This window comes from Glycine max, chromosome 14 (assembly GCF_000004515.6).
Source record: "Glycine max cultivar Williams 82 chromosome 14, Glycine_max_v4.0, whole genome shotgun sequence".
Classification (NCBI taxonomy): Eukaryota; Viridiplantae; Streptophyta; class Magnoliopsida; order Fabales; family Fabaceae; genus Glycine; species Glycine max.
In genome coordinates, this window is record NC_038250.2 from 15839781 (window position 1) to 15866304 (window position 26524).

General features: G+C 37.0%; 1 protein-coding gene and 1 pseudogene across 1 annotated transcript; one reads left to right on the top strand and one right to left on the bottom strand.

Moving 5' to 3' along the window:
- The first annotated feature begins 4430 nt into the window (after positions 1 to 4430).
- LOC100802115 (putative peroxisomal acyl-coenzyme A oxidase 1.2) lies at positions 4431 to 16792 on the top strand. Its single transcript, XM_041009031.1, has 10 exons — positions 4431 to 4583; positions 6528 to 6657; positions 6753 to 6814; positions 12955 to 13164; positions 13375 to 13462; positions 13542 to 13704; positions 14584 to 14782; positions 14952 to 15149; positions 15947 to 16078; positions 16616 to 16792. Exons 1-10 carry the CDS (start codon positions 4431 to 4433, stop codon positions 16775 to 16777), a joined length of 1497 nt encoding a protein of 498 aa, XP_040864965.1. The 3' UTR covers positions 16778 to 16792.
- A 1390-nt stretch (positions 16793 to 18182) lies between these two features.
- The window catches only part of LOC100802648 (arogenate dehydrogenase 1, chloroplastic-like), a 30257-nt pseudogene continuing 21915 nt past the window's right edge, over positions 18183 to 26524 (bottom strand).

Sequence of the window (26524 nt, forward strand, 5' to 3'; positions counted from 1 at the left end):
ATAAGCTTCCTTTTCCTCCAAGTAAGCGCATCACCTTGATACACCAAATTAATAAGATTATCATCATCTAAAAAATTTATGAACACTACCATATCTCTATGACCTTACTCAGAGTTACCTCCCACTTTCTCAGATGGCAAAAGAGTACAATTGAAATCACCCATCACAACCCACTGTCCATCTAAATCAAAACTCACTTCCATCAAAGCTTCCCACAACGATTGTCTCCTAGCGAATTGGGGGCACTGAACCACTATCAGAAACCAAGGTTGAGCATTGCGCCATCGCACTCTCATGTGGACCATTTGATCATAGTTACTAATCACATCCACCTGTAAAATGTCTAGATACCAAAGATACCAAATACCTTGGAATGCCCATTTGGCTTCTTCCACTTAAACACCTTTTAAGCCAATCTTCTTAATAATACTTTGATCCTTTACCCTGCTAGTATAAGTTTCAAGTAAAATAATAAAGATGAACAATGTTATTTCATCATGTCATTCATTAAACACAAAACCCTTTACTTGTCGTACCACAATAATTCCATCTAATTATGTTCATCATTAACATGGAGAGATTTGTGGCATAACAATGCCTTGTTCATCCATAGCATTCTCTACAACCTCATTGCCATCACATGAAGATTCCACTAAGTCACCCTCACACTCCTTAACGGTCACCACCACTTCCTTTTGTTTCTAAAGAAAAGCTATGGCTTTCTAATCATATTGCACAACAACCACTAGTAAGGGATAATCTCCACTAGATGAATAAGAGGAATTCATCTTTAGGATATTTAAACTTTCATCTTTCTAATTCCCACCATTTATTGGTTCATTTACTTCCTTCATCTATTCTTCAATTTCCTCTTTTGCCTATTCTTTGTATTTAATTTTTTAAAAGCCGCATTTTTGGCCATTTGCTTACTTTTGATGCACATCTTTGCTGCCTTGACCTCCTAGGGATTTTTCCCCTTAAGTGTTACATACCTTTTGAGGAATTCTAGATTGAGCTTGCTATTAGAATTATCCATAAGGCTTAATATGCTTTGAGACGGTGCTATATATTTCCTTGGGCCATTTGACTTGCAACCATTCTTCACGAGATTGACTTAAGCCCCAACCTTCTTTTTCTATTGATTGTTGGGTGATGGATGATAGAAGTAGGGTGGACGACAACATTGGTCATCTGATCCAGTACTCTTGTCTTCTATATAGGTAATAAAATCTACTGTAATATGGTGGAGCATCTAGTCACGTAGAAGGGAAGGAAGCGTTCAATCGGGTGGTTCATTAACATAGGTTGTGTTGTAACTATAACTATTTTTTGTTGTAAGCATTTTTGGTTAGACAGTTATTTGTAGTCTCATTTAAAATTAGCTTTGTATTTTGCATTTAGAGAGCTCGAGAGTGCTTTGAATCCTTTCATTGTAAATTATGTTATTCACAATAAACTTAAAATCTTAATAATTTTGTGTGATATCTTTCTTATCCTTCTACAATCTGTGCTTCCCTATGAAAATAAAATTTCTCAAATCTTCCCAACAAATTGGTATTAGAGATTTGGTTGAAGATCAGTTTTGCATCTTTTTATGGTAGATCAAGTCATCTATGATCAACCATTTGGTTTGTTATCTATTTATGTTGCATCTTTAAGATTTTATCAAGAAGATGGTCAACATAATCAAGATTGAGAAATTCACAGGAAATAATAACTTCAACCTTTGGGCCATCAAGATGTGAGCCTTATTGAAAAAACAAGGCATCTGGGCTCCTATCTCTTGTCAATAGTCGAAGACTAATACGTTAGTGCTTGAGTTATTGGAGGAAAATGCACCTTCTCTAATTCTCTCATCCTTGTCCGATGAGGTTTTTTATGAAGTTTCTAAAGAACTGATTATTGTTGGGCTTTGGCTTAAATTGGAGAAACTCTTCATGACAAAATAAATTTGCAACAAGTTACTTTTAAAATGACATTTGAAACAAGTTACTCTTCATGAAGGAAGGTACACCACTGAAGGAGAATCTTGATGAGCTAAACTTTGTTCTGATGGAGTTATGTGACATTGATGACAAGACGAAAGATAAAGACTGACAATGATTTTGTTAGCCTCTCTTACTCTCTCCTATGAGAATTTTGTGAGTTCTCTTAGTATATGAAAGAACTCTATTACACTTGAAGAAGTCAAGTCCAATCCTTATTCTAGAGAGCTTCGACTAAAGTCATCTATGAATGGTGATGAAGCCTCTGCGTCTAGATTATCGGTGATTATTTTGCTAAAGGGAAGAAGAAGAAGAAATGCAGAGGTGGCATGAAGAGCAAAGTTGATCCTAAGGACATGTAATTACTGTAAAAAAAATTAGGTCACTGGAAGCGAGACTCTCCAAATAAAGCAAAGAAATATTTTATTGTTGCTATCCCTTAGAATGACTCCTCATCAAAAAACGATTTTGTTTTGATTGTTGGTGAACAACTACAACAACATTCTAAATAATGGGTATTGGACTCAGGTTGTTCTTATCATATGTGTCCATATAGACATTGGTTTGTGACATATGAGAAGTTTGGTGGTTGTGTGCTCATGGGTAATGTTGCATCTTTTAAGTCATTTGGTATAGGTTCTGTACAAATTATAATGCATGACAGTGTTGTTAGAACCTTGATTGAAGTTCATCATGTTCTAGAGCCTAAGAAAAATCTTGCATCTGTGGGTGCTATGGATTCAAAAGGTTTTTCTTGCTGGGTTAAAGGTGGAGTTTTTCAAATCAGAGGGAAAGGGCAAGAAAATTTGTACATCCTTTAAGTGCCCACTATGACAAGCTCTATCTCTACTTTTTCACAATCTAGAAGTCATGCGTCCAATAACTCATCTAATAATTCTCTATGGCATCTGCATCTCAGCCACATGAGTTAAAATGGATTCTTTATGGGCTATGGAGATGGAGTTAAAGGATTTTGAGTTTAGTCTCCATTGGAAAGAAAGGTCATTTTGAGTAGAGATGTCATCTTTGACGAACTCTTTACGTTGCATGTAAATCTAATGAAGATTTGGGCAAGGTTGAGGATGTCACTAAGTAGGTGGAGTTTGAGAGCTCCTTAATAAAAAAACATAAGTAATAAAAGCAGTTTGAAGCACCTAATGAGACGGATCAGGATCATCAAATGCACCTGAACATAAGAATTCAACACCAGTTGAGTTGATTGACTAGAAGAGTCAAAACCATCCAAAACATCCCAAAATCACAACACCTAGAAAGTCACAAAGGCAAATCAAAGCTTATGAAAGATATAGCTTTGATATAGTGTCATATGCATTATAGGTAGCAGAAGAAATTAATTCATTTGAACCAATCACTTATTAGCAAATGATTTCCTATTCTAAAGCTGAAAAATGAATGATGGATTTGAATAAAGAGATGAAATCCCATTAGAAGAATCAGACTTGGGATTTAGTTGAGCTACTTGAAGGCAGATGAGTAGTGGGGTGGAAGTGAATCTTCAAGAGGAAATTTGGATCATCCACCGAAGAATTCATCTATTGCAAAACACGTTGGTAGTTAAGGGATATAGTTAGAAGGATGGAGTGGACTACAACAAAATATTCTATCCAGTAGTTTGACACATCTCCATACGTGTTTTGTTGGCCCTAGTTGCAACTCTGGACATATAGTTAAAGCAACTCGATGTTAAAACTGTCTTTCTCCATGGAAGGTTAGAGGAAGACATTATGATGCAACAACCTAAAGATTTTGAGGTGGAAGGAAAGGAAAATTTTGTATGTAGATTAAAGAGGTCTCTTTATGGGCTAAAGCAATCACCAAGGCACTGGTACAAGAGATTCACTAAGTTCATTGTCTCTCATGGACACATCAGAAGTCCTTATGACTTATGTTTATCATAAAAGGTAGAGGATGGTTCCTACATCTATCTACTACTCTATGTGGTTGACATGCTCATAACATCTTAAAATTTGTTAGCAATTCAAAAGTTGAAGTCACTACTTAGTAGTGAATTTGAGATGACGGACATGGGAGCTGTTGAAAAGATTCTGGTCATAGAGATCAAGAGGGATTGAGTCCAGAAGAAGCTCTTTGTGTCAAAAGGAATACATTCAAAAAATGTTAAATTGTTTTGGGATGGCATCTACAAAATCAGTATGTATTCCTCTAACAATGTCCATTCATCTATTTGAACTTAATACTACTCATTTAGAATTTGAGAAGGAATACATGTCTCATGTTGCTTATGCAAGTGTTGTAGGTAGTCTTATGTATGCTATGGTATGCACTAAACCAGACTTAACACAAGCAATAAGTGTTGTGAGTAGGTATATGGGTAATCATAGGAAGGAACATTGGCAAGTTGTGAAATGTATACTCAGGTACCTTAAGGGTACAACTAATATTGGACTTGTCTACCATAGAAGCATGTCCTATGCTCTTGCTGGTTACTCATATTCTAACTATGCTACAGATTTGGATGCAAGGAGATATGTGACTGGGTATGCATTCATGATTGACAACTCTCTTGTCAGTTGGAAGACAACACTGCAACGCATAGTGGCTTTATCTAGTACAGAGGTAGAGTACATGACTCTAGTAGAAGTAGTAAAGAAATATGGTTGAAGGATCTAATTAGTAATCTTAGGTTTCCACAAGAAAAAGCTATCATTTTTTGCAACAGTTTGAGTGCAATCTGTTTAGCTAAGAAATGAGTCCATCATAAGAGGCTAAATACATTGACATCAGATATCACTCATTCATTCTGAGAAAAGGGTCAAAGTCTAGAAAGTTGATACAAGGGAGCATCCAACAGATATGTTCATGAAGCCTATTCCAAGAAGCAAGTTCATGCATTTTCCGGGTCTACTTAACATAGATTGTTGGAAATGAATTGAGTTTTAATTCAAAAATATTATTGAAATAATGTGGAGATTCTTGATTGTTGGACGATGGATGATAGAGATAGTGGGACGACAACATTTGTCATCTAGTCCAGTACTCTTGTCTTTTGTATAGGTCGTCCAATCTTCTGTAATCTGGTGGAGCGTCTAGTTAGATACAAGAGAGCATTTAGTCTGGTGGTTCATTAGCATAGGTCATGTTGTAACTATTATAAAAAGCTTTGTATTCTAGGTTTAGAGAGCTGACGAGTGCTTTGAACACTTCATTATAAATTTTGTTATTCACAATAAACTTAATAACTTTGTGTGATGTCTTTCTTCTCCTTCTATCATTTGTGCTTCCCTGTCTGAATAGAATTTCTCGAATCTTCCTAACACTTTATTTTTTTTTTGTATTTTCATTACTCCTGTTTACCTCTTTGACACTAACTGCTCCTAACCTCATCACCATCTCATCATCCAACTGCTTACCCTTCGTGGGTCCACTATCATCTGCCAAAATCCTAAATTTATTAGCATTATTAGAATTTATGGCACCAAAATCTTTCTTGATACTCTCACTCCCTCCTCCCTATTCCTTGCTAAACTTTTTTTTTCTCCTAAACGTATGTTAAGCAATCATCTAGAGGTTGTAACAACTATTATCCTCCTTAATCACCTGATGAATTGCTTTCAATATTGTTAGACCTACTTATACTGCTAACATCATCCCTACTAACATGCACCTCATTGAATGTTCCACCCCCTAAGATTCCATAAACCTTCACAACACCATCCGACACTAACTCAAGCATCTCCATACACTACTCTTTCTTGTGACCGAAATGACCATTGAAAAAAAAATCAAGTGTAGGCCTTCATATTCCAAATTCATCTTATGACCCCTCACATAAATATGAGGAACTAGAGGCTGGTCCAAGTCTAGTTCCACACATATCCTTGTGAATTTTCCACAAAATTGAATTGACTTCAATCTGTCAACCTTCAAGAACTTCCACAAACTTGACCCAACGTGTTGTAGCAAACGTCGTTATAGAGCTCGATAAGCAAGTGTTGAATACAAACCCACACAACAACATTCTTGGTTTTCTTAACATTCATTACAAAAGAATGGTCTCCAACATTGAAGGATAAGATAATGATCAGCAACCCTATGTGGTCCTTCATAAAGAGCAAATTTGTAATCCTCTTGACTATTGAAAGCAACTTGATAAAATCCATCATGAAGATCAATAATTCTTCAATTTTACAATCCCTTTTCTCAACTTTGTTGAAGTGATCTTAGTCTTATGTTACTCTGAATCTGAATTTATCTATAAAAAACAAGATTTTTTACGTTGGCTCTGTTTGAATAAATTTATCAATAAACACTAATAGAAGAATAAGAACAAAAAAAATGAATTAACCTTCTCCAATAAGTTAAAAAATGATTTTTTTTACATAGGGTCTGTCAGCAGGTAGTAAATGTTTCACAAATAACTGTTCAACACTTCAACTCTAGCATGTGAAGTAGCTCGCTTTCCGTTTCCTTCACCTTTTCTATTAGTTTGGTGATACATGATGATTATTAGCTTCTTTGAAAATCTGAAACCTTGACTGGTTTGTTCACTATCATTTGTAGGCGTTCAGAAAGGATGATAGAGCCACACTTGATAGGAAGGAGTTGTTTAAAAACACCTTGAGAAAAGCAGCTTATGCATGGAAAAGGATCAACGAGCTCCGTCTTAATGGTGAGTTTTCTGTTGCTCTTGGTATACTTTGCATTTGTTTTCAGATATTTTTTTTCCTATGGACGCATTTAGTTGTCTATTACATTAATATTTATTGTTCTCTATTTTTCTTACAGAACAGGAAGCTTATAAGCTCAGATCTTTTGTGGATCAAGCTGCATTTACAGATCTTCATTGGGTATAATTCAATTACTTGTTGATATGAGCCTCTGAATTCGAGGACAGGGCAACCTCCAGAAAACAAGGTAGGAATAGAATTCTGAGTATATTCATTGCCTTTTCCTCTTTTTTAATACATGTATATATAGCAAAAAAAAAAAGAAATATTCCTCTAACGGCCCTGCTCTCAGTGAGGGGGCAGTACTAACAAACTGAATATTCTAGAGGGGACACACACGAGACAAGCATTAAGGAAATAAGAAAATAATATCTAAAGAGGAAGGCTAATTTTACTAATAGGTAATTCCCCAACTGCCCTTGGTCTGTTTAATGAATGTAATCCTCCCAGTCTAATGGCTTCTTTGTTACTCGTTTGGGCCTTGGTGTTGCTGTGCTATCATTCCTCACGTCATCGAAAAACACCTTGTCCTCAAGGTGGTACTAAGTCTTGAGTTCGGCCCAATTCTCCCACGAGGAGTCTTCAGGTTGCAAATCGGCCCATTGAACTAGAACTAACAGCTGTGGTGGGTCGTTAGTATCCCACTTATGGTCCATTATGGTCAACGGTTCTATCACGGGGTTGTTGTCCCAAGAAGTTGGAGGAAGTGAGTGATCTGTAGTGATGGGGCCCTGATGAAGCTTAAGTTTGGAGCAGTGGAAGACGGGATGGATTTTGGCTGAAGGAGGTAACGCCACTCGATATGCCACTTTGCCTATGGAATCAGTGATCTGATAAGGACCGTAGAAATGTTTGCCCAATTTCTGATACTTATCAGCTATGGAGGTCTGTCGGTAGGGTCGCAACTTCACATAGACCCAATCTCCGATATTGAAATTGGCATCTCGGCGATGAGTATCGGCAAGCGTTTTCATCTTTGCTTGAGTGCGTTCGAGTTTTCGGCGAAGGGTCTCAAACAAGTGGTGACGAGATGAAAGTAGAAAATCTACTGCTTCCACTGAGGACGAGCCAGGCAGATAGTCTATAATTGTCGGCGGTGGTTTGCCGTAAGTAACCTCAAAGGGAGAGAGGTTAGTGGAAGAGTGGCAAGTGGTGTTGTAGCACCATTCCACGAGACTAAGAAACTTACCCCACTGTGTTGGTTTGTGATGGACGAAGCTACGTAGATATTGCTCGAGCACGCGATTGAGCACCTCCGTTTGACCATCGGTCTGAGGATGATAGGCGGTGCTTATTCGTAGCTTTGTGCCGCAGAGCCGGAAAAGTTCCTTCCAAAATTTGCTAATGAAGATTGGGTCCCGGTCAGAAATCAAACTTCGGGGAAACCCATGAAGTTTGCAAATCGAGTCAATGAAAAGCTAGGCCATTGTGTGAGCTGTGAAATTGGAAGGAAGAGACCCAAAATGGGCTCCTTTGGAGAAACGGTCCACGATAGTCATGCTGACGGTGGCTCCTTGGGAGTTGGGGAGGCCGGTAATGAAATCCAGAGCCAAATCCTCCCATGGACGCGACAGTGGAGGGATGGGTTGGAGGAGCCCCGCCGGTTTCTGAGGAACATATTTGGTCTGCAAACAATCCACGCATTGCTTAATGAATTTTTGTGTGTCCTGGCGTATTCCTTCCCAGTAGAAGCTCTGTTGTAGTCGACTGAGGGTCTTGGCCAATCCCATGTGGCCACCCAATGGGGACTTGTGAAATTCCTCAAGAAGGAGGGCAATGAAACTGCTGCTACAGTTAATCCAAATGCGCCCCTTGTACAGTAAGAGGCCATCCCTGAGAGTGAACACAGGATGTTGGTGAGGGTCGTCGGTGACACTCTTCCTGAGGTCATGAAATTCTTCCGATGAGGCCAGTTCACGCTTCAGGTCTTCCAAGAATTTGGGGTGAGGTATAGATAGAATGGAATACATTGCTGCGGTGTTGTCGTCCTCCGTTAGCCGCGAAAGGGCGTCAGCTACGACGTTACTATGGCCGGCCTTGTATTGAATGGAATAATTATATCCTAATAGCTTGGCAAGATAAACGTGCTGCTCAGGGGTTTGGATTGGTTGGGTCATGAGTTCTCGCAGACTCTTGTAATCAGTCAGAATTACGAAAGGATGTCCCAGTAGATATTGCCGCCAGCATTTCACGGCTGAGGTAATGGCATGTAATTCCCTGATGTAAGTAGAGGAACGAAGTAATTTGGGGCAGAATTGCTTACTAAAGTAAGCAATTGGGTGTCCACGCTGCATCAAAACGGCGCCCATGCCTGTTCCTGAGGCATTGGTTTCCACCACGAAGGGAATCGTGAAATCTGGAACAGAGAGGACAGGAGTGGAGGTCATGGCTGCTTTCAAATCATCGAAGGCTGATTGTGCCTCAGTGGACCACGCAAATTGGTCTTTGCGTAAAATTTGCGTGAGTGGCTCTGCAATGCGGGCATAATTCTTGACAAAGCGCCGATAAAATCCGGTTAGACCAAGGAATCCCCTAAGCTGGCGCGGGGATGTCAGGGTTGGCCATTGTTGCATGGCCTGGAGCTTTGAAGGATCAGGTTCCACACCTCTAAGAGATACAAAGTGGCCGAGGTATTCGATGCGGCGTTGCCCGAAGATGCATTTGGATGCCTTCAGATGAAAGTCACTCTGTTGCAAAGTTTGAAGAACGCGTTCAAGGTGGTCCAAGCGAGTATGGAAATCGCGGCTATAGATTAAGATATCATCGAAAAAGACCAATACGAATTTTCTGATGAACGACCGTAATAGATCATTCATGGTGGCCTGAAATGTCGAAGGCGTATTGCAGAGGCTGAACGGCATGATGACGTACTCATAGTGGCCCTGATAAGTATGGAACATCGTTTTGGGTATATCTGGGTCAGCCATACGAATTTGGTGGAAACCTTGGGCAAGGTCCAGCTTCGAGAACCAAGAAGAGTGGCCGAGGTCGTCGAGGAGCTCATCTATAGTGGGAAGGGGAAAACGGTCCTTGATCGTGACCTCGTTTAAAGCGCGATAATCCATGCAAAATCGCCACGTGCCGTCCTTCTTCTTGACCAGGAGTACCGGAGAAGAATAAGGACTCCGACTCGGGCGAATTAGTTGTCGTCGGAGCATGATGCAAGCTCCATTGGAGCTTGTAGGCCTAGGATCTTCTTCATCAATGGATTCCTTTGCTTCTTGGAAGATGAATGGCAGCGGAATGGAGAAAGGAAGAGAGAGAGGAGACGCCACTTCAAGGAGAAGATGAGTCTAGAAGAAGCTCACCACCATAGGAGGCCATGGATAAAAGCTTGGAGGAAGAAGGAGATGAATGAAGGGAGAGGGAGAGAAGAGCACGAAATTTTGTGCTCTAAATGAGCTTTGAGATCTGAAGTTTAATATTCAAATGATCAAAGTTGAAAAAAATGCACACACATGACCTCTATTTATAGCCTAAGTGTCACACAAAATTGGAGGGAAATTCAAATTTCACTTGAATTTGAAATTGAATTTATGGAGCCAAAATTCCACTAATTATGATTAGTGAATTTTAGTTATGGTTCAGCCCACAAATCCAAGACCAATTCCAAGATTCTCCACTAAGTGTGCTTAGGTGTCATGAGGCATGAAAAGCATGAAGGGCATGCCCATAGTGTGACTATATGATGTGGCAATGGGGTGTAGTAAGCAAATGCTCACCTCCCCCTCTAAAATTTAATTGGGTTGGGCTTCTACCAATTCAATTAAATTTATTTCCAACCACACACATCAAATATCCACTTAGTGCATGTGAAATTACAAAACTACCCCTAATACAAAAACTAGTCTAGGTGCCCTAAAATACAAGAGCTGAAAAATCCTATATTTCTAGGGTACCCTACCTACAATATGGAGCCCTAAATACAAGGACCAAATATAATGACATCTTAGTCTAATATGTACAAAGATAATTGGACCCAACCTTGGCCCATGGACTCAGAAATCTACCCTAAGGTTCATGAGAACCCTAGGGCCTTCTTCAGCAACTCTAGCCCAATCTTCTTGGAGCCTCTTGCTCATGGTTCTAGTGACTGGTCCCTTCCTAGGGAGGATTGCATCAAATAGGCCCAGGTTCTTGAAGGTGGATATGGAAGAGGGCCGCCACTCGTTGGGTTGCCATCAGTCGTCGGACCTGGCCATGGTGTATCTCAGATGGGCCAATGTCTACCCCACCTTGAATGGTAATGGGCCGTCCATGGTGAACAAAGGTCATTTGAAGGTGTGAATAGTCAATCGTTATTGGGCCCAGGAGCTGAAGCCAGGCTACGCCCAAAACGACATCAGTACCACCAAGAGGCATTACGTGCAAATCTAGGGTAAAGGTGTGCCCCTGAATTGCAATGGTGGTGTCGCGACAAACCCTATCGTAGGTGATTTCGGAACCATTGCCCACCATAATCGTCAGTGGGGGTACGGGTAGGGTAACTAGGTGGAGGAAATGGGCAAGGCGATCATGGATAAAATATTGGGTACTGCCGCCGTCAACGAGGACGACGACATCGTGACCCGTAATCAAACCCAGGACACGAAGGGTTGCTGAAGCAGGTTGGCCGGACAATGCGTGTAGGCTGAGTTGGGCAGAGAGGGGGGTGGGAGGTTGGTCTGTGGGGCTAGGTAAAGGTGAGGGTGGGGTAGGGGGGTCAGGGGGGCCAGGAGGGTGGTCGTCATCCTCAGAGGCAATGAGGAGGAAAAATTTACCGCGACAACGGTGGTTTGGGCCGTAGCGTTCGTCGTAACTGTAACAGAGCCCGCGCTCGCGTCGGGACGCCATCTCGGCTTGGGTAAGTCGTTTATAGGTGGTCTTGGGTGGAGCGGGTAATAGAGGGGGAAGATTGGTGGTTGGGGTGGAAGATGTAGGAGGTAGGGAGGCCAAGGGAGGGGATGAAGGGGGTAGAGTAGACAGGGGAGGGGGTCGAGGACGATGGTGGCGTCGGGCGTCAGTGAATTTGTCTTCCTGAAGCCGTGCTAGTGCTGCTTCTTGGGATAGGGATAATGGTTGAAGGGCCAGGACTTCTCGGCGGATATCCAGAGCAAGGCTGGAGAAGAAGCAGCTGAGGAAGAAAGGGGTAGGGAGACCCACAATCCTGTTAGCCAAAGCTTCAAACTCAGTGAGGTAGGAGTTGACGCTGCCGTGTTGCGAGAGTTTGAAGAGCGCACCACGGGGGTCGTCATACAAAGAGGGGGCAAATCGGAGTTCCAGTGCCTGAAGAAAAGAGGACCAGGAGGGGAGTTGGTCGTTTTGGTGCATCCATTGAAACCAACTCAGTGCAGCACCGTCAAGGTAAAATGAAGCCACTTGAATGCGCTCATCATCAGGAGTCCGATGATAATCAAAGAACTGATTGATTTTAAATATCCATGCAGGTGCGTTGGAGCCATCAAATCGAGGCACCTCGAGGTTCATGCGCGGTGCAGGGAGCGAGGAGAGGGGGAGGGGCAAGCAGTTTCCAAGGCGTGAAGGCGTGAAGCAACATCATCGAGCCGAGAATGGATGGAATTTTGGGTAGCAGTGAAGATGTTTTGGTTCTGGGTAAGAAGGGTAATGGCTTCCTCAAGGCGGGATAGTGTTTGGGATCGTGTATTATCGACCATGGCGAGGAGGAATCAATGAAAGCGCCAAATGATATGAGCCTTTGAATTCGAGGACAGGGCAACCTCCAGAAAACAAGGTAGGAATAGAATTCTGAGTATATTCAATGCCTTTTCCTCTTTGTTAATACATGTATATATAGCAAAACAAAAGAAATATTCCTCTAACGGCCCTGCTCTCACAGAGGGGGCAGTACTAACAAACTGAATATTCTAGAGGGGACACGCACGAGACAAGCATTAAGGAAATCAGAAAATAATATCTAAAGAGGAAGGCTAATTTTACTAATAGGTAATTCCCCAACTGCCCTTGGTCTGTTTAATGAATGTAATCCTCCCAGTCTAATGGCTTCTTTTGTTACTCGTTTGGGCCTTGATGCTGCTGTGCTATCACTTGTCCTGATTGCATTCTTATCTTCCATGTCTTAACTTATCTATACAGAAGAAATATATTGATAACATAAAAAAAATGGATGAATGTGTGTATGTGTGTGTTAGATCAAAGAAATATAATATTGACAGGGTGTTTTCACTTTCCATGGAATATATATATATTTTTGGTAGCATTGCTTTGTGTACTAAATTTTAGTTGTTTATATTCTTTTGCAGGGAATGTTTGTGCCTGCTATCCAAGGACAAGGCACTGACGAACAGCAGCAGAAGTGGTTGCCTCTAGCTTATAGGATGCAAATAATTGGTTGCTATGCCCAAACTGAACTGGGTCATGGGTCCAATGTTCAAGGGCTAGAAACAACTGCAACGTTTGATCCCAAAACAGACGAATTTGTTATCCATAGCCCCACATTGACTTCCAGCAAAGTGAGTGAAATGGGTTATCACTCCTATGAGCCTTTACTGGTCTTTTATTATTTTTAACCGTTTAAGATTCTACATCTTACAATGTTACCCAGTGCTTTAACAAGTCACATTTAGGGAAAAGAGTTGTACCTTTCTTATGCATTCACTGCTTGTACTTGTTATAAAGTGAATTTTGGATTTATATCATGCTTCTGACATTCATGTAAACAGTGGTGGCCTGGTGGATTGGGTAAAATATCCACCCATGCTGTTGCTTATGCCCGTCTAATTATTGGTGGTGAAGACCATGGAGTGCATGGTAATTGCCAAATTTAGTCATCGAAGTTTCTGGTGTTAGATTCAGAGGCAAATTAACTAATTATTTGTACAATTTGAAGGTTTCATCGTCCAGCTGCGGAGCTTGGATGATCACTTGCCTCTTCCAGGCATAACTATTGGTGATATTGGGATGAAATTTGGAAATGCAGCATATAACACCATGGACAATGGAGTTCTAAGATTTGACCATGTACGAATTCCAAGGAATCAAATGTTAATGAGGTATTTCTATTTTACATATTGTCCCTTCTCTAGCCTCACCATAACGGATTTTATGGTTCTAATAATTCATAATACACGAATGATTTGTGGGGGTAAAATGACAAAAAAATTAGAGCACAGGGCAACACATTAAAATTGGGTGAGGTGAATTCATAGGGGTAAACTCAATCTAACTCTAATAATAATAAAAACTGAACAAAAAAATCTTTAGTATCATTATCGTCAGTGAATTTATTAGTGAATTTTTAAAGTTATTTTCTCCATGAATTGAGAGCATTGTTCTACCACCTGTATTTTACTTTTAAGCAGAAACAAACTGCTAAATGCTCAAAAATAAAAAAATCTTAACAATCAAATCTTGAAACTGCAACATCTTTGTTTGCCATATTTCCTGTTAAATGTTTCCTTTTAGATGGTTTACATAGGTAACTAGATAGTAAAGATGGTTAAGAATAGCTAACTGCCATTAACAAAATAGAAACAGGAATAAAGGGTTGTGCTCATCCTGTGTTGAACTCATCAGTACTTTGAGGGTGAGGGAAAGAGGAGGATCTGAGACAAAATGAGCATATAGTATCATGACTTTTTATAATAATTTTTAAATGTCACGATGAGCTTGTTAGTTTTTCCCAATGGAAAATACTAGCTACTAACCCTTTGACACACTTTTTTTTTTCCAGCACTGCATTAATTGGGTGAATTTCATTTTAGCCCCACTAAAGAGAGTGGGCCTAGGCTTTTGGTGCGACTCACATGAAATTCATCCCATAATAGAGATAAAGAATGTTTTGAAGTGAATGTGTCAAAGGGAGTGTTTCTAGCATTGCTCTTTTGCCAATAGATTCATGGGGTGACTGCTCTGTTCTTTTAATCTACCAGGGTTTCACAGGTTACCAGAGAAGGAAAATATGTACGCTCAAATGTTCCAAGACAATTAGTTTATGGTACTATGGTAAATGTGAGACAGAAAATCGTAGCTGATGCATCAGTTGCTTTGTCTCGAGCAGTTTGCATTGCTACAAGATATAGTGCTGTTAGAAGACAGTTTGGATCACATAATGGAGGTCTAGAAACACAGGTAATGGGAGGTGTGATAAGATTCCTCCTCATCTGGTGTATTAAATATAATTGTATGATGTTGAATTCTGTAATTAGATCTATTGACTGGTCAAAATAAAAAATGTGGTTTGAATTAGTTTCATTCTAAGTGTAGTGTGCTTATTGTGCGGTTTTGCTTTTCCATTTAGGTGATTGATTACAAAACACAGCAGGCTAGGCTCTTCCCTTTGCTGGCTTCTGCTTATGCTTTCAGATTTGTGGGTGGGTGGCTGAAATGGCTTTATATGGATGTGACGGAAAGATTGCAAGCTAATGATTTTTCAACATTGCCTGAGGCTCATGCATGCACTGCTGGATTGAAATCCTTGACTACTACGGCAACTGCTGTATGTAATTACTTCTGTTCATTTCTCTACTGATTGGCCTTAGATTTAGTTTAATTTAATTAATTATTTAGCTGCTTTAGAAAGCTTTTAAAATATGGTTTTTGCTATGGTTTCATCTGGGGGATTTTTCCAATCTTTATATTCTCTCCATGTGTTGAAACTCATTTTCTCTCATTTCTTTGGTGCATGCCTTATACATTTCATTTTGTTGTTTGAAATATGTCATTATTATGAAGACATTGATGGGTGTGACTGAACATCAATGCTAAAACCTTTGCAATGAACTGGGTGCAGATTTTAGAGGGCATTTGCATTAAGTTTTGAAAAAAGAGCTTGTTTTCCTTAAAACTACATTTTTTGTTAAAAGTACTAGAATTTTTTTTAAAACAAATTAATCTAATTGTTCTAAAAAAACATTTTTTTAATTTTAAAAAAGTGCTTTATAAAAACACAAACAAACAGGTCATCACAATTGTGATTCTTCAAGCATTACAATCCTGCATACTGCTAGTTGTCAGTTTAAAATAAAAAATAACACTAGAGCGGCACGTTAAGGTTTACATATTTTGCAAGCTCAATTATACATCATATTTATTTTAAATTTTCGGCTTCAGATCGAAAAAAGAGCTTAAAATTCCTGAATTGCAGTACTGTAATATATTGCCATGGGGATAATTGACGGGATGAGTAATCCTTGCATTTAAATGGATGAAGTGTTTCTGTTGTCGTTGTGCTATTATCCTTTGTAACTCTGAATTTTGATGTTCAATTAAGTTTAAATTAACTTCAATTTCCAGGATGGAATTGAAGAATGCCGTAAACTATGTGGTGGTCATGGTTACCTTTGTAGCAGTGGTCTCCCTGAGTTATTTGCTGTTTATGTTCCTGCCTGCACGTATGAAGGAGACAATATTGTGCTTCTTTTACAGGTTTGTTAAAAGATAAAAATCTTATACAATCATTTTGTTAACCATTATTTAATTAAGTCTTTACTAAGTCCTTCCACGGCTGTTAACAGGATTTAATGTGCAGCATGACAACTAACCTACCTTTTTTTGTTGAGAGCTCGGTTTTTGTTGGTATTTGACATGCTTTCATACATTTTTTTAAAACACCTACTTTTTGGGGTAAAGCTCTCATGCTTGTTGGTTTTGGAAGCTTTAAAATACGAAGTGGTACTTTTTTTTATTCTCAAACAAAAAAAGAAGATTTTTGGAATTGTCAAATTTGTAGCATGTTAGAAAAGTAAGAATGTTCTAAAAGGATGAAATACTTGAAAATTCTGATTCTTAATTTTCATATCCACCTCTATGTGGCTGTGTCTTAACTTCATGCATAACATATGTCTACTCATGTTCTTTCTACATTTTATGTGTCTCATATTACATCCCTGTGAATTCTGCTTTAGGAGGCTTTTTATAGGAATAATTAGGTTGTTTTGACAACTTAGAGAAAAACTGATGTAGGTGGCAAGGCATCTCGTGAAGACTGTTTCTCAGCTGGACTCTGGAAATAAGCCTGTTGGTACTACAGCTTATATGGCTCGAGTGGAACAACTGATGCAATATCACTCTAATGTTGAAAAGGGTATAGTGAAATTGGAGACTATGCCAACTCTAACCACATAAGTTTCACGATATCCAAATCAAATATGGTTTCTGTTAATACTGCTAGTACTAACCATGCCTGTGTCCTTTATGAGTTGTAATACTATACTTTTTTTTTATTCCCTGCAGCTGAGGATTGGTTGAAGCCTAATGTAGTGTTAGAAGCATTTGAAGCTAGGGCTGCTAGGATGTCAGTTGCTTGTGCTCAAAATCTTAGCAAGTTTGCTAACCCTGAACAGGGTAAATGCTTCAATCTTGTTTAGGTCACAAGCTATATGCAATTGTCTTGGGACTTAATCTTCCATTAATCAATAGAGAATAAAATTATAGATTGAAGAACGAAATTTTATTGCTGAAACGAAAAGTAAAAGCTGAAATTGCAAAACGAAAATAATGTCTAAAAGAAGAAAAGCCAAAAACTAAAAACGAAAATAGGAGAGAGAGAAGAGGCCTAAACTAGAACCTTGGTGCTGTTATATAGTTTTCCAACCCCAAAGCTTACAAATTTGTTTTAAATCCAAGCCCATATATAAAATAAAATCAAATCTAGATAAAAATAAGATCTATATGAAATAATATCTAGATGAGATCAAATCTAAATAATATCTAGATAAGATAAAGTCTAGATAAGATAAAATTTTGTAGAATAAAATAGTATGTCCTCTTCAAGTCTAAGCCCAATTCTGGATTCAAGCCCAATGTTTCATTAATTTCTGAAATTAGATTAAAAACATCAAATTAGCTGAATGGGCCCAAATAATAAAAATGCCTAATTAATTTGACAATTAAAATTAATCAGTACTTAAAATGGTGCAAAAAGGGTTAAGAAATAAAATAAAATAATGACACATAAAAAACAAATAGAAATCACATCAACATCAACATCAACACAGGCTGAACTCAATTAATACAAGTGACACAACATGCTACATTGTTGTAGTAAACAAATAGAAATCAGATCAACATCAACACAGGCTGAACTCATCAGCAAACAGAGAAAAATTCTTACAGTTATTAGACAAGCAAATATGGGACACTTCAAGCAAAAAATGCCATTCAAAATCCAAGTTTTGTCTAGCAGTACCTTTTCTTTTATGATTCTTATGATTTCCCTTGGATTTGCTGACACACCCAGGAATTTCATTATCTTTTTGGTAGGTCTCCATTGCGTCTGATGGATATTTTGTTTATAAGGGATCAGGATAGTAATAGATTTGGAGAGAGAATTCCTTTATTTTGATTTAAATGATTCTCTCTTATAAATATGATGATGGTGTACTTATGATGATTTTGAGACACCTTGATGATTAATATTATAATCAATATTGTTATTAGTGAATATTTTAGACAATATGTTAAGGGTCTGTGTTGACCTTGATATTAAATGGATGGAATGAGTCATGACCCTAGGGTGGATCGTGACAATTTATTTATCTTCAGATATCTTAGACAACATAGGCCTCTCTGGTAAATCATGGGAGTTTTTCTTCATGTTTAAATACTTGCTGTCGGTAGAAGCCATGCAGACGATCAAAAAGCTGCTTCTTCACAGACTCAAAAGCCCGATCAAATCTTTCTATTTGCTCCATGGCATTTATATTATACAAGAACAAACCATAGTATAGATCAAAACTATCTCCAGCTGTATTTTCCACCAAACTCAACAAAGTCTCATAGCCCTTTGTGTCAATTGGCGTTCTCTCCAACTCCAGTTTTTCTAAAAATATTCCGGTAGTATGCGTGATAAATTGTGATCCAGCTGCATGCCAATCATGTTCAGCACATGACATTTCAACCATTCGGCACCCTTCACTAGCAAAAATGTCAAGAAACCGATCACACCGTGATGTTCTTGATTCATCTATTCCTATTCTAACTTTATCATAAACAAAAGCAAAGACCATTCCACCCATTTTTTCCACTCTCAGGCCCAAACATAGGATGAGTGCAGAGAATATCAAAATTATGTGGTAAATGATGAAGAAACAAGTTTCTAGGAAATTCCTTGACAGAAAGTATATCCACAAACAAAGTACTTCTCTTCAATCTTTGCACGGGCAATGATTTAAGAACTTTTTCTGTGGAAAGGATTGAAGTGCAAAGTAAAATCACTTCTGGATGTTGTTCACAAAGATCGTCAATGTTATTGAAATATGAAACCCCCAATTCTTGAGCCACGTGAGTGTAATCTGATCTAGAGTATGCCAACACTCGATGACCATGACTCACAAAAGTTTTTGCAAGAAACTGTCCGAAGTTGCCAAAACCAACAATTGCAATCTTGAGCTTGGTGTTGTCATCAGACTGGTTTGCACCATTTGACTTGTAGTTGTAGAGTTTAACAACATCACTGGATCTGGAGATTAGCATAAAATGTAACTATAGTTAGACTTGATCGGAAAGAACAACCACAAATAAAACAAAACAGTAGCAGTTTTAATCCTCCCAGCAAATGGTCATTATTTATGAGCAACTGCATTGCTAAAACAGTCTTTAGCTCTGTTACATCACGTAAAGATTAAGACAATTCAAAACAAGAAACAGCATAGATCATAACAACAAAGCTAAGTTGCCCAGACATACCCCCAAAAAAGCAAATATTAAAAAAACCAAATTCATGTACCCATTATAAACTAAACAACATTATAAGATTAGAGCAAAATAGTCTATACATTGTCATTCAACCGTGGCGTCAAAGGTAGCTATACAAATTATCATATACGATAACTTTGTTGGCATTTACAATAACTACCTTCATTAGTAGACAATAATAGCACATAGAGATTAAACTCATTAGATTATGTTGTTTTTTTTTAATAATAGTAGGCAGAAATATTAAACAATGAAAGGGAGCATAAAGAAAGAAATTGAGACTGCAAAGGCTTACTTTATTCTGATATGAAGCAACATATTTAAAAACATGAAAGGATAGTAACTGTTAACAAAAAGATAACATCACTAACAAATCATGCCTAGAAAATAGGATCAAAACTGTTGTATCCTATTAGTCAACATGACTTTTATTTTTCCTAAAAAATATCATAAAAATCTTATCTACTATAGTTTGTTAGACAGTTTCAACAGTCACATCTTAACACTCCTCCTTGACTTTGGAACTGCTAACTCCAAGCTTTTGTCTCAAGTATTCAAATTTGGCTTTTGGAAGTGCCTTGGTCAGAATGTCAGCACTTTGATTCTCTGTTTTGCAGTACAGTAACTTCACTTCTCCTTCCCTTTGAACTTCTCTTAGAAGAAAAAGCTTTATCTTGAAGTGCTTAGTTTTGCCATGAAACACTGGATCATTAGCAATTGAGATTGCAGCCTGGTTGTCCACAAAAATATGTGTGCTTTCTTCTTGTTTCATATGCAAATCTGTCATAATTTTCCTGATCCAAAGAGCTTGATTCACTGCAGCAACAACAGTTACATACTTTGCTTTTGCAGTTGATTGAGCTACAACTTCTTGTTTTTTAGAACACCAAGAAAAGACTCTAGAACCAAAGGAAAAACAATAACCAGAGGTGCTTCTCATGTCATCAATACAACCTGCCCAGTCACTATCAGAATATCCATGGAGCTTAAAATTATGAGAATGAGAGTACATTATACCATAGTCTAAAGTGCCTTTAACATATCTAATAACTCGTTTGGCAACTTGAAGATGAACTTCACTAGCACAATGCATGAACCTTGAAAGTATACTTACTGCAAACAAAATGTCAAGTCTGGTTGCAGTAAGATATATTAAGCAACCAATCAAGCTTCTATAATGCATTTCGTCAACTTTATCAACTTCATCATCCTTGCTAAATTTCTCCTTTTGGTTCATTGGAGATGTAGTGCTTTTGCAATCCTCCATATGAAACTTCTTGAGTATTTCCCTTGCGTACTTCTTTTGGTGAATGAGGATTCCATCATGATCTTGTTTCACCTCCATTCCCAAAAAGAAACTCATCAAGCCTAGATTTGTCATTTCAAATGCTTTAAACATTTCAGCTTTAAACTCCTTTATGAGTTTCTCATCATTTGCTGTCACAAGTAAATCATCAACATAGACAGCAATAATGATTAAATTTGCATCTATCAATTTCACATATAATGCAGCCTCACTTGGACTTTTGACAAATCCAAGATCTTGAAAATGATCATCTATCCTGCTATACCAGGCCCTAGGAGCCTGTTTAAGACCATATAATGCTTTTCTCAACTTGTAAACTTTCTGCTCATCTCCTTTGATTTGAAACCCCTCAGGTTGCTCTACATAAATCTCCTCCTGCAAGTAACCATTTAGAAAGACAGATTTTACATCTAAATGATAAACTTCCCACCTTTTATGTGCAATCAAGGCAAGTAGCATTCTAATTGTATCAAGACGTGCAACTGGAGCAAAGGTTTCTAAAAAATCCACTCCAAACACCTGAGCATAGCCTTTCACCACCAACCTAACCTTGTATTTATTTACAGAACCATCTGGATTAAGTTTGGTTCTATAAACTCATTTTACCCCTATAGGTTGTTTGTGTTGAGGTCTGTCCACTAGCTCCCACATGTCATTTTTTTCGATCATTTTCAACTCTTCCTTCATAGCATTTATCCACTTGTCATCCTTTTCAGCTTCTTCAAATTCTGCAGGTTCTAGGACAGTTACATTGCTCTTTTGATAAATCTCAGATAAAGATCTTGTACCTCTGACAGGAATGTCATCTACATCATCATCAAGGAACTGTGGGATTTCTGGCAGCTACTTCTGTATTGGCTCATCCCAACTCCATTGTTGATCTTCCATAAATTTGATCTTCCATAAATACGAGCATGAGATAGGTTGGATAGTAAAATACCCAATCTTATATACATGTTTTTTATAAACAAATAACTCAAGCTCAAATTATGTATTCACTACTAAAAAGTTGTTAGTTTGAGTAGTATTGGATTCAGTCTTTTCAAATAAGGTTTTAAATTTGAGATTTATAGATAAAAATAACGTAATTAAAAAAGAAAATAATACTAAATTTTTCAATAAAGATTAATTATCTGTAAAGTTTGTAGATACTTTTTACATCAACGTTATAATTATCCATTATTAGATAAAATACCAAGAAATGTTTAAATTATGTGAAATTAAATATTAAAACAGTTCAAAAGATTAATTTATTAGAAAAAGTTGTTAAGTGATAAAAATACAAAAGCTTAACATTTAACATTAATTGTATAACATATATATATATATATATATATATCATTATTCCACGTTAAATTCTTAATTGCCAAGGGGCAAATCACAAGGTTCCCAAGTCGGAAATCCGATATGCCCTTAAACGAAAGTAAAATATCTAAAGCCTAATTCGAGGCATTTTGCTTTATGTTTATCTAAAGATCATGCATAAACTTTATCAGACTACAATAACCCAATATCGTGAATCATGCATGTACGTTATTTATAATTAGAATGAGGTCACACAGTTACATGTCCTTTTACAACTTTTTCATCATATAAATTCGAACAGAAGGGCAAATCACAAGGTTCCCAAGTCGGAAATCCGATATGCGCTTAAACGAAAGTAAATATCTAAAGCCTAATTCGAGGTCACACAGTTACATGTCCTTTTACAACTTTTTCATGCCAGTTCACCCATGAGTGCGCGATGATAATCCTATCCTCTACGGGAAAACCTAAAAAAAAAAAAAGAGAAACTGAGAAAAGTAGACCCCACACTCTGCTACTTCCTCCTAAAAAACTGACGACACTAATCACCTATCTCCCAATAATGAAAACCTCTCTATAAATACCTTTCCACCCCACCATCACCTCTCAACCAAATTAAACATAAAGCAAGGCGCGGGTGGTACCAACAAGTACTTATTAGTTTTGGTAGTATGCATTTGATTTTTCTTAAAAAGTTATCAAATATTGCAGTGATAGCACAGGTGCAGCAGAAACATTTTGACCCTTCTTGAGCAGCAGTTGATGGACATATTCATCAGGCAAACTCTGCACCTTTCCCATTCCAGCATTATGAAACAACTGCTCTCTAACAACATCATGCAAACGCCCCATGAGCTGTTTCCTCAAGTCCTCGAAGGCGAAATCCAACCTCTCCAGCGAGTTCTTATTATACATAAACAACCCATAGAAGAGATCGAAACTGTCCCCGGAAGTGTTCTCCACCAAATGGTGCAAACCAGTCTGATGACAACACCAAGCTCAAGATTGCAATTGTTGGTTTTGGCAACTTCGGACAGTTTCTTGCAAAAACTTTTGTGAGTCATGGTCATCGAGTGTTGGCATACTCTAGATCAGATTACACTCACGTGGCTCAAGAATTGGGGGTTTCATATTTCAATAACATTGACGATCTTTGTGAACAACATCCAGAAGTGATTTTACTTTGCACTTCAATCCTTTCCACAGAAAAAGTTCTTAAATCATTGCCCGTGCAAAGATTGAAGAGAAGTACTTTGTTTGTGGATATACTTTCTGTCAAGGAATTTCCTAGAAACTTGTTTCTTCATCATTTACCACATAATTTTGATATTCTCTGCACTCATCCTATGTTTGGGCCTGAGAGTGGAAAAAATGGGTGGAATGGTCTTGCTTTTGTTTATGATAAAGTTAGAATAGGAATAGATGAATCAAGAACATCACGGTGTGATCGGTTTCTTGACATTTTTGCTAGTGAAGGGTGCCGAATGGTTGAAATGTCATGTGCTGAACATGATTGGCATGCAGCTGGATCACAATTTATCACGCATACTACCGGAAGATTTTTAGAAAAACTGGAGTTGGAGAGAACGCCAATTGACACAAAGGGCTATGAGACTTTGTTGAGTTTGGTGGAAAATACTGCTGGAGATAGTTTTGATCTATACTATGGTTTGTTCTTGTATAATATAAATGCCATGGAGCAAATAGAAAGATTTGATCGGGCTTTTGAGTCTGTGAAGAAGCAGCTTTTTGATCGTCTGCATGGCTTCTACCGACAGCAAGTATTTAAACATGAAGAAAAACTCCCATGATTTACCAGAGAGGCCTATGTTGTCTAAGATACCTGAAGATAAATAAATTGTCTGAAATATCCACTAATAATAATATTGATTATAATATTAATCATCAAGGTGTCTCAAAATCATCATAAGTACATCATCATCATATTTATAGGAGAGAATCATTTAAATCAAAATAAAGGAATTCTCTCTCCAAATCTATTACCATCCTGATCCCTTACAAACAAAATATCCATCAGACGCAATGGAGACCTACCAAAAAAGATAATGAAATTCTTGGGTGTGTCAGCAAATCCAAGGGAAATCATAAGAATCATAAAAGAAAAGGTACTGCTAGACAAAACTTGGATTTTGAATGGCTTTTTTTGCTTGAAGTGTCCCATATTTGCTTGTCTAATAACTGTAAGAATTTTTCTCTGTTTGTTGATGAGTTCAGCCTGTGTTGATGTTGATCTGATTTCTATTTGTTTACTACAACAATGTAGCATGTTGTGTCACTTGTATTAATTGAGTTCAGCCTGTGTTGATGTTGATGTTGATCTGATTTCTATTTGTTTTTAATGTGTTATTATTTTCTCTTATTTCTTAACTTTTTTTGCACCATTTTAAGTACTGATTAATCTTAATTGTCAAATTAATTATGCAGTTTTATTATTTGGGCCCATTAAGCTAATTTGATGTTTTTAATCTAATTTCAGGAATTAATAAAACATTGGGCTTGAATCCAGAATTGGGCTTGGACTTGAAGAGGGCAGACTATTTTATTCTACAAAATTTTATCTTATTTAGACTTTATCTTATCTAGATATTATTTAGATTTGATCTCATCTAGATATTATTTCATATAGATCTTATCTTATCTTATCTACACTTGATTTTATTTTATTTGTGGGCTTGGATTTAAAACAGATTTGTAAGCTTTGGGGCTGGAAAACTATATAACAGCACCAAGGTTCTAGTTTAAGTCTCTTCTCTCTCTTTTCTCTCTCCTATTTTCGTTTTTAATTTTAGGCTTTTCTTCTTTTAGACATTATTTTCATTTTGCAATTTCAGCTTTTACTTTTCGTTTCAGTAATAAAATTTCATTCTTCAATCTATAATTTCGTTCTCTATTAATTAATGGAAGGCTAAGTCCCCAACGTTGTTTTCTCTTGAGGATCAAGCACAGTTTTCTTTGAGGTTCTAGTATTACAGTTAAATTCTGTTCAATTTTTCCTCTTCACTAATTACTCTGAATTTGTTGCTATTTATTCATGCATGCTTAGTACTTGATTAATTGTCTCTGCGCTTAATTTACGTTCATGCTTAATGATCGTTTATGAGTAATTGGTGTATGTGTTGCTTAATCATATAATGAATGTCTTATGTTAAATTTCGCTTAGTAATTTAATTTAGGATTGGATTAAGTGGTTCAACTGATAAAAGATAAACTCATAAACTAGGATAAGAAACTTGCTTGTGAATCAAGGGAAAGCAACGTGCTTTAATTTTGATATTTTCTAATTCAATTTTACTCGCTGTTTAATTTACAAAAGCAAACAACCCCCCCTTCGTTATTATTTTCCTACTATCTGTCATGAACATTTGGTGTATTATTGCTCGTTGGGAAACGACCTAGGATCACTTCCTAGTTATTACATTTTAATGTTTATTTGATTCGGGTACGACCTCGATCAATACTGTTCTGAATTCTGAAAATTTCTAACCCAGAGAAAAATCAAATATTAACTTAGGGGAAATTGCACTCACCTCCCTTATTTGTTTAATTTCATCTAAAGATAAAAGAATACCAATGTCTTTAGTTCAGTTTGGGACTTTTGTGTTTCAGCTTAAAACAGGATTTTTTATAATGAAGTTAAAGAATACCTTTCATTTTGTTTTAAAAAAAGTATTGGGGTTATTATATTTTTAGACCCTAAACTAATATTCCTGTTTTTCATTCCCAATTTTTTTACTGATTAACATAATTATTTTTTCTGACCTTATTTTTAGTTTTTTAACTATTTTTTTCATCATTATTTGTATTCCCATAAAAGGGGATTAAATCAGTTTATAAAATTTAGGGGCTAAAAAAAAAAACAAAATTCTGTATTGATGTGTACAATTTTTTTATTCGTAAGAATTTAACATAATATTAAGGAGTTTACGTATTTACATATTTTATTGAATCATCTGAGTTAGATCCCTTGGTTTGGATAATTTAAAATTAGATGTTAAATAATTTTCAAAACTGATATTTTTTATTTTGAATAAAACTTATGACAGGTTGAAATGTAATGTTTATTATTATGTATGGATTATTATCCTTTTATAGTTGCTCTTTTGTCATAACGTATAATCCAGTACTTTCTATGTTAATTTCAATTTTTTTACCTAATTTTATTTTTTGTGCTCGTCATTTTATTATTTGCTTTGTATAATAATAAATAATAGTTGTTAGCTTCATCGTTTTAATGATTGGTTAAGTTTTTAAAATGTTACGCTAAAGTTTTTAGAATGTTTTTAGCACGCACATTATTTTTAGAAAGTTAATTTTTAACTGCAATAGTAAATTTGTTAAATTGGAAATATTTAGGTCAATTTTAGAAGGAACTTATATCTTATTTGTGTGTGGCTTGCTAGGGTCAAAATTATTGAATTATGATTAAAATTTAATTGAGACTAAAATTGTTGGATTAAGGTTCAAGTGTTGAAATTTAAATTAATTAGTTGAATTAGAATTAAAAATGTTGAATTAGGACTAAAATTGGAATAAGTATTTTGTTT

Excerpts from the sequence above, each read along its gene's own strand:
- LOC100802115 (XM_041009031.1), top strand. The coding sequence starts at position 4,431 with ATGTCCTATGCTCTTGCTGGTTACTCATATTCTAACTATGCTACAGAT. Across the intron at positions 4,584-6,527 it reads TGGCTTTATCTAGTACAGAG|GCGTTCAGAAAGGATGATAG; the intron begins GTAGAGTACATG and ends TATCATTTGTAG. Across the intron at positions 14,783-14,951 it reads ATGGAGGTCTAGAAACACAG|GTGATTGATTACAAAACACA; the intron begins GTAATGGGAGGT and ends TTTTCCATTTAG.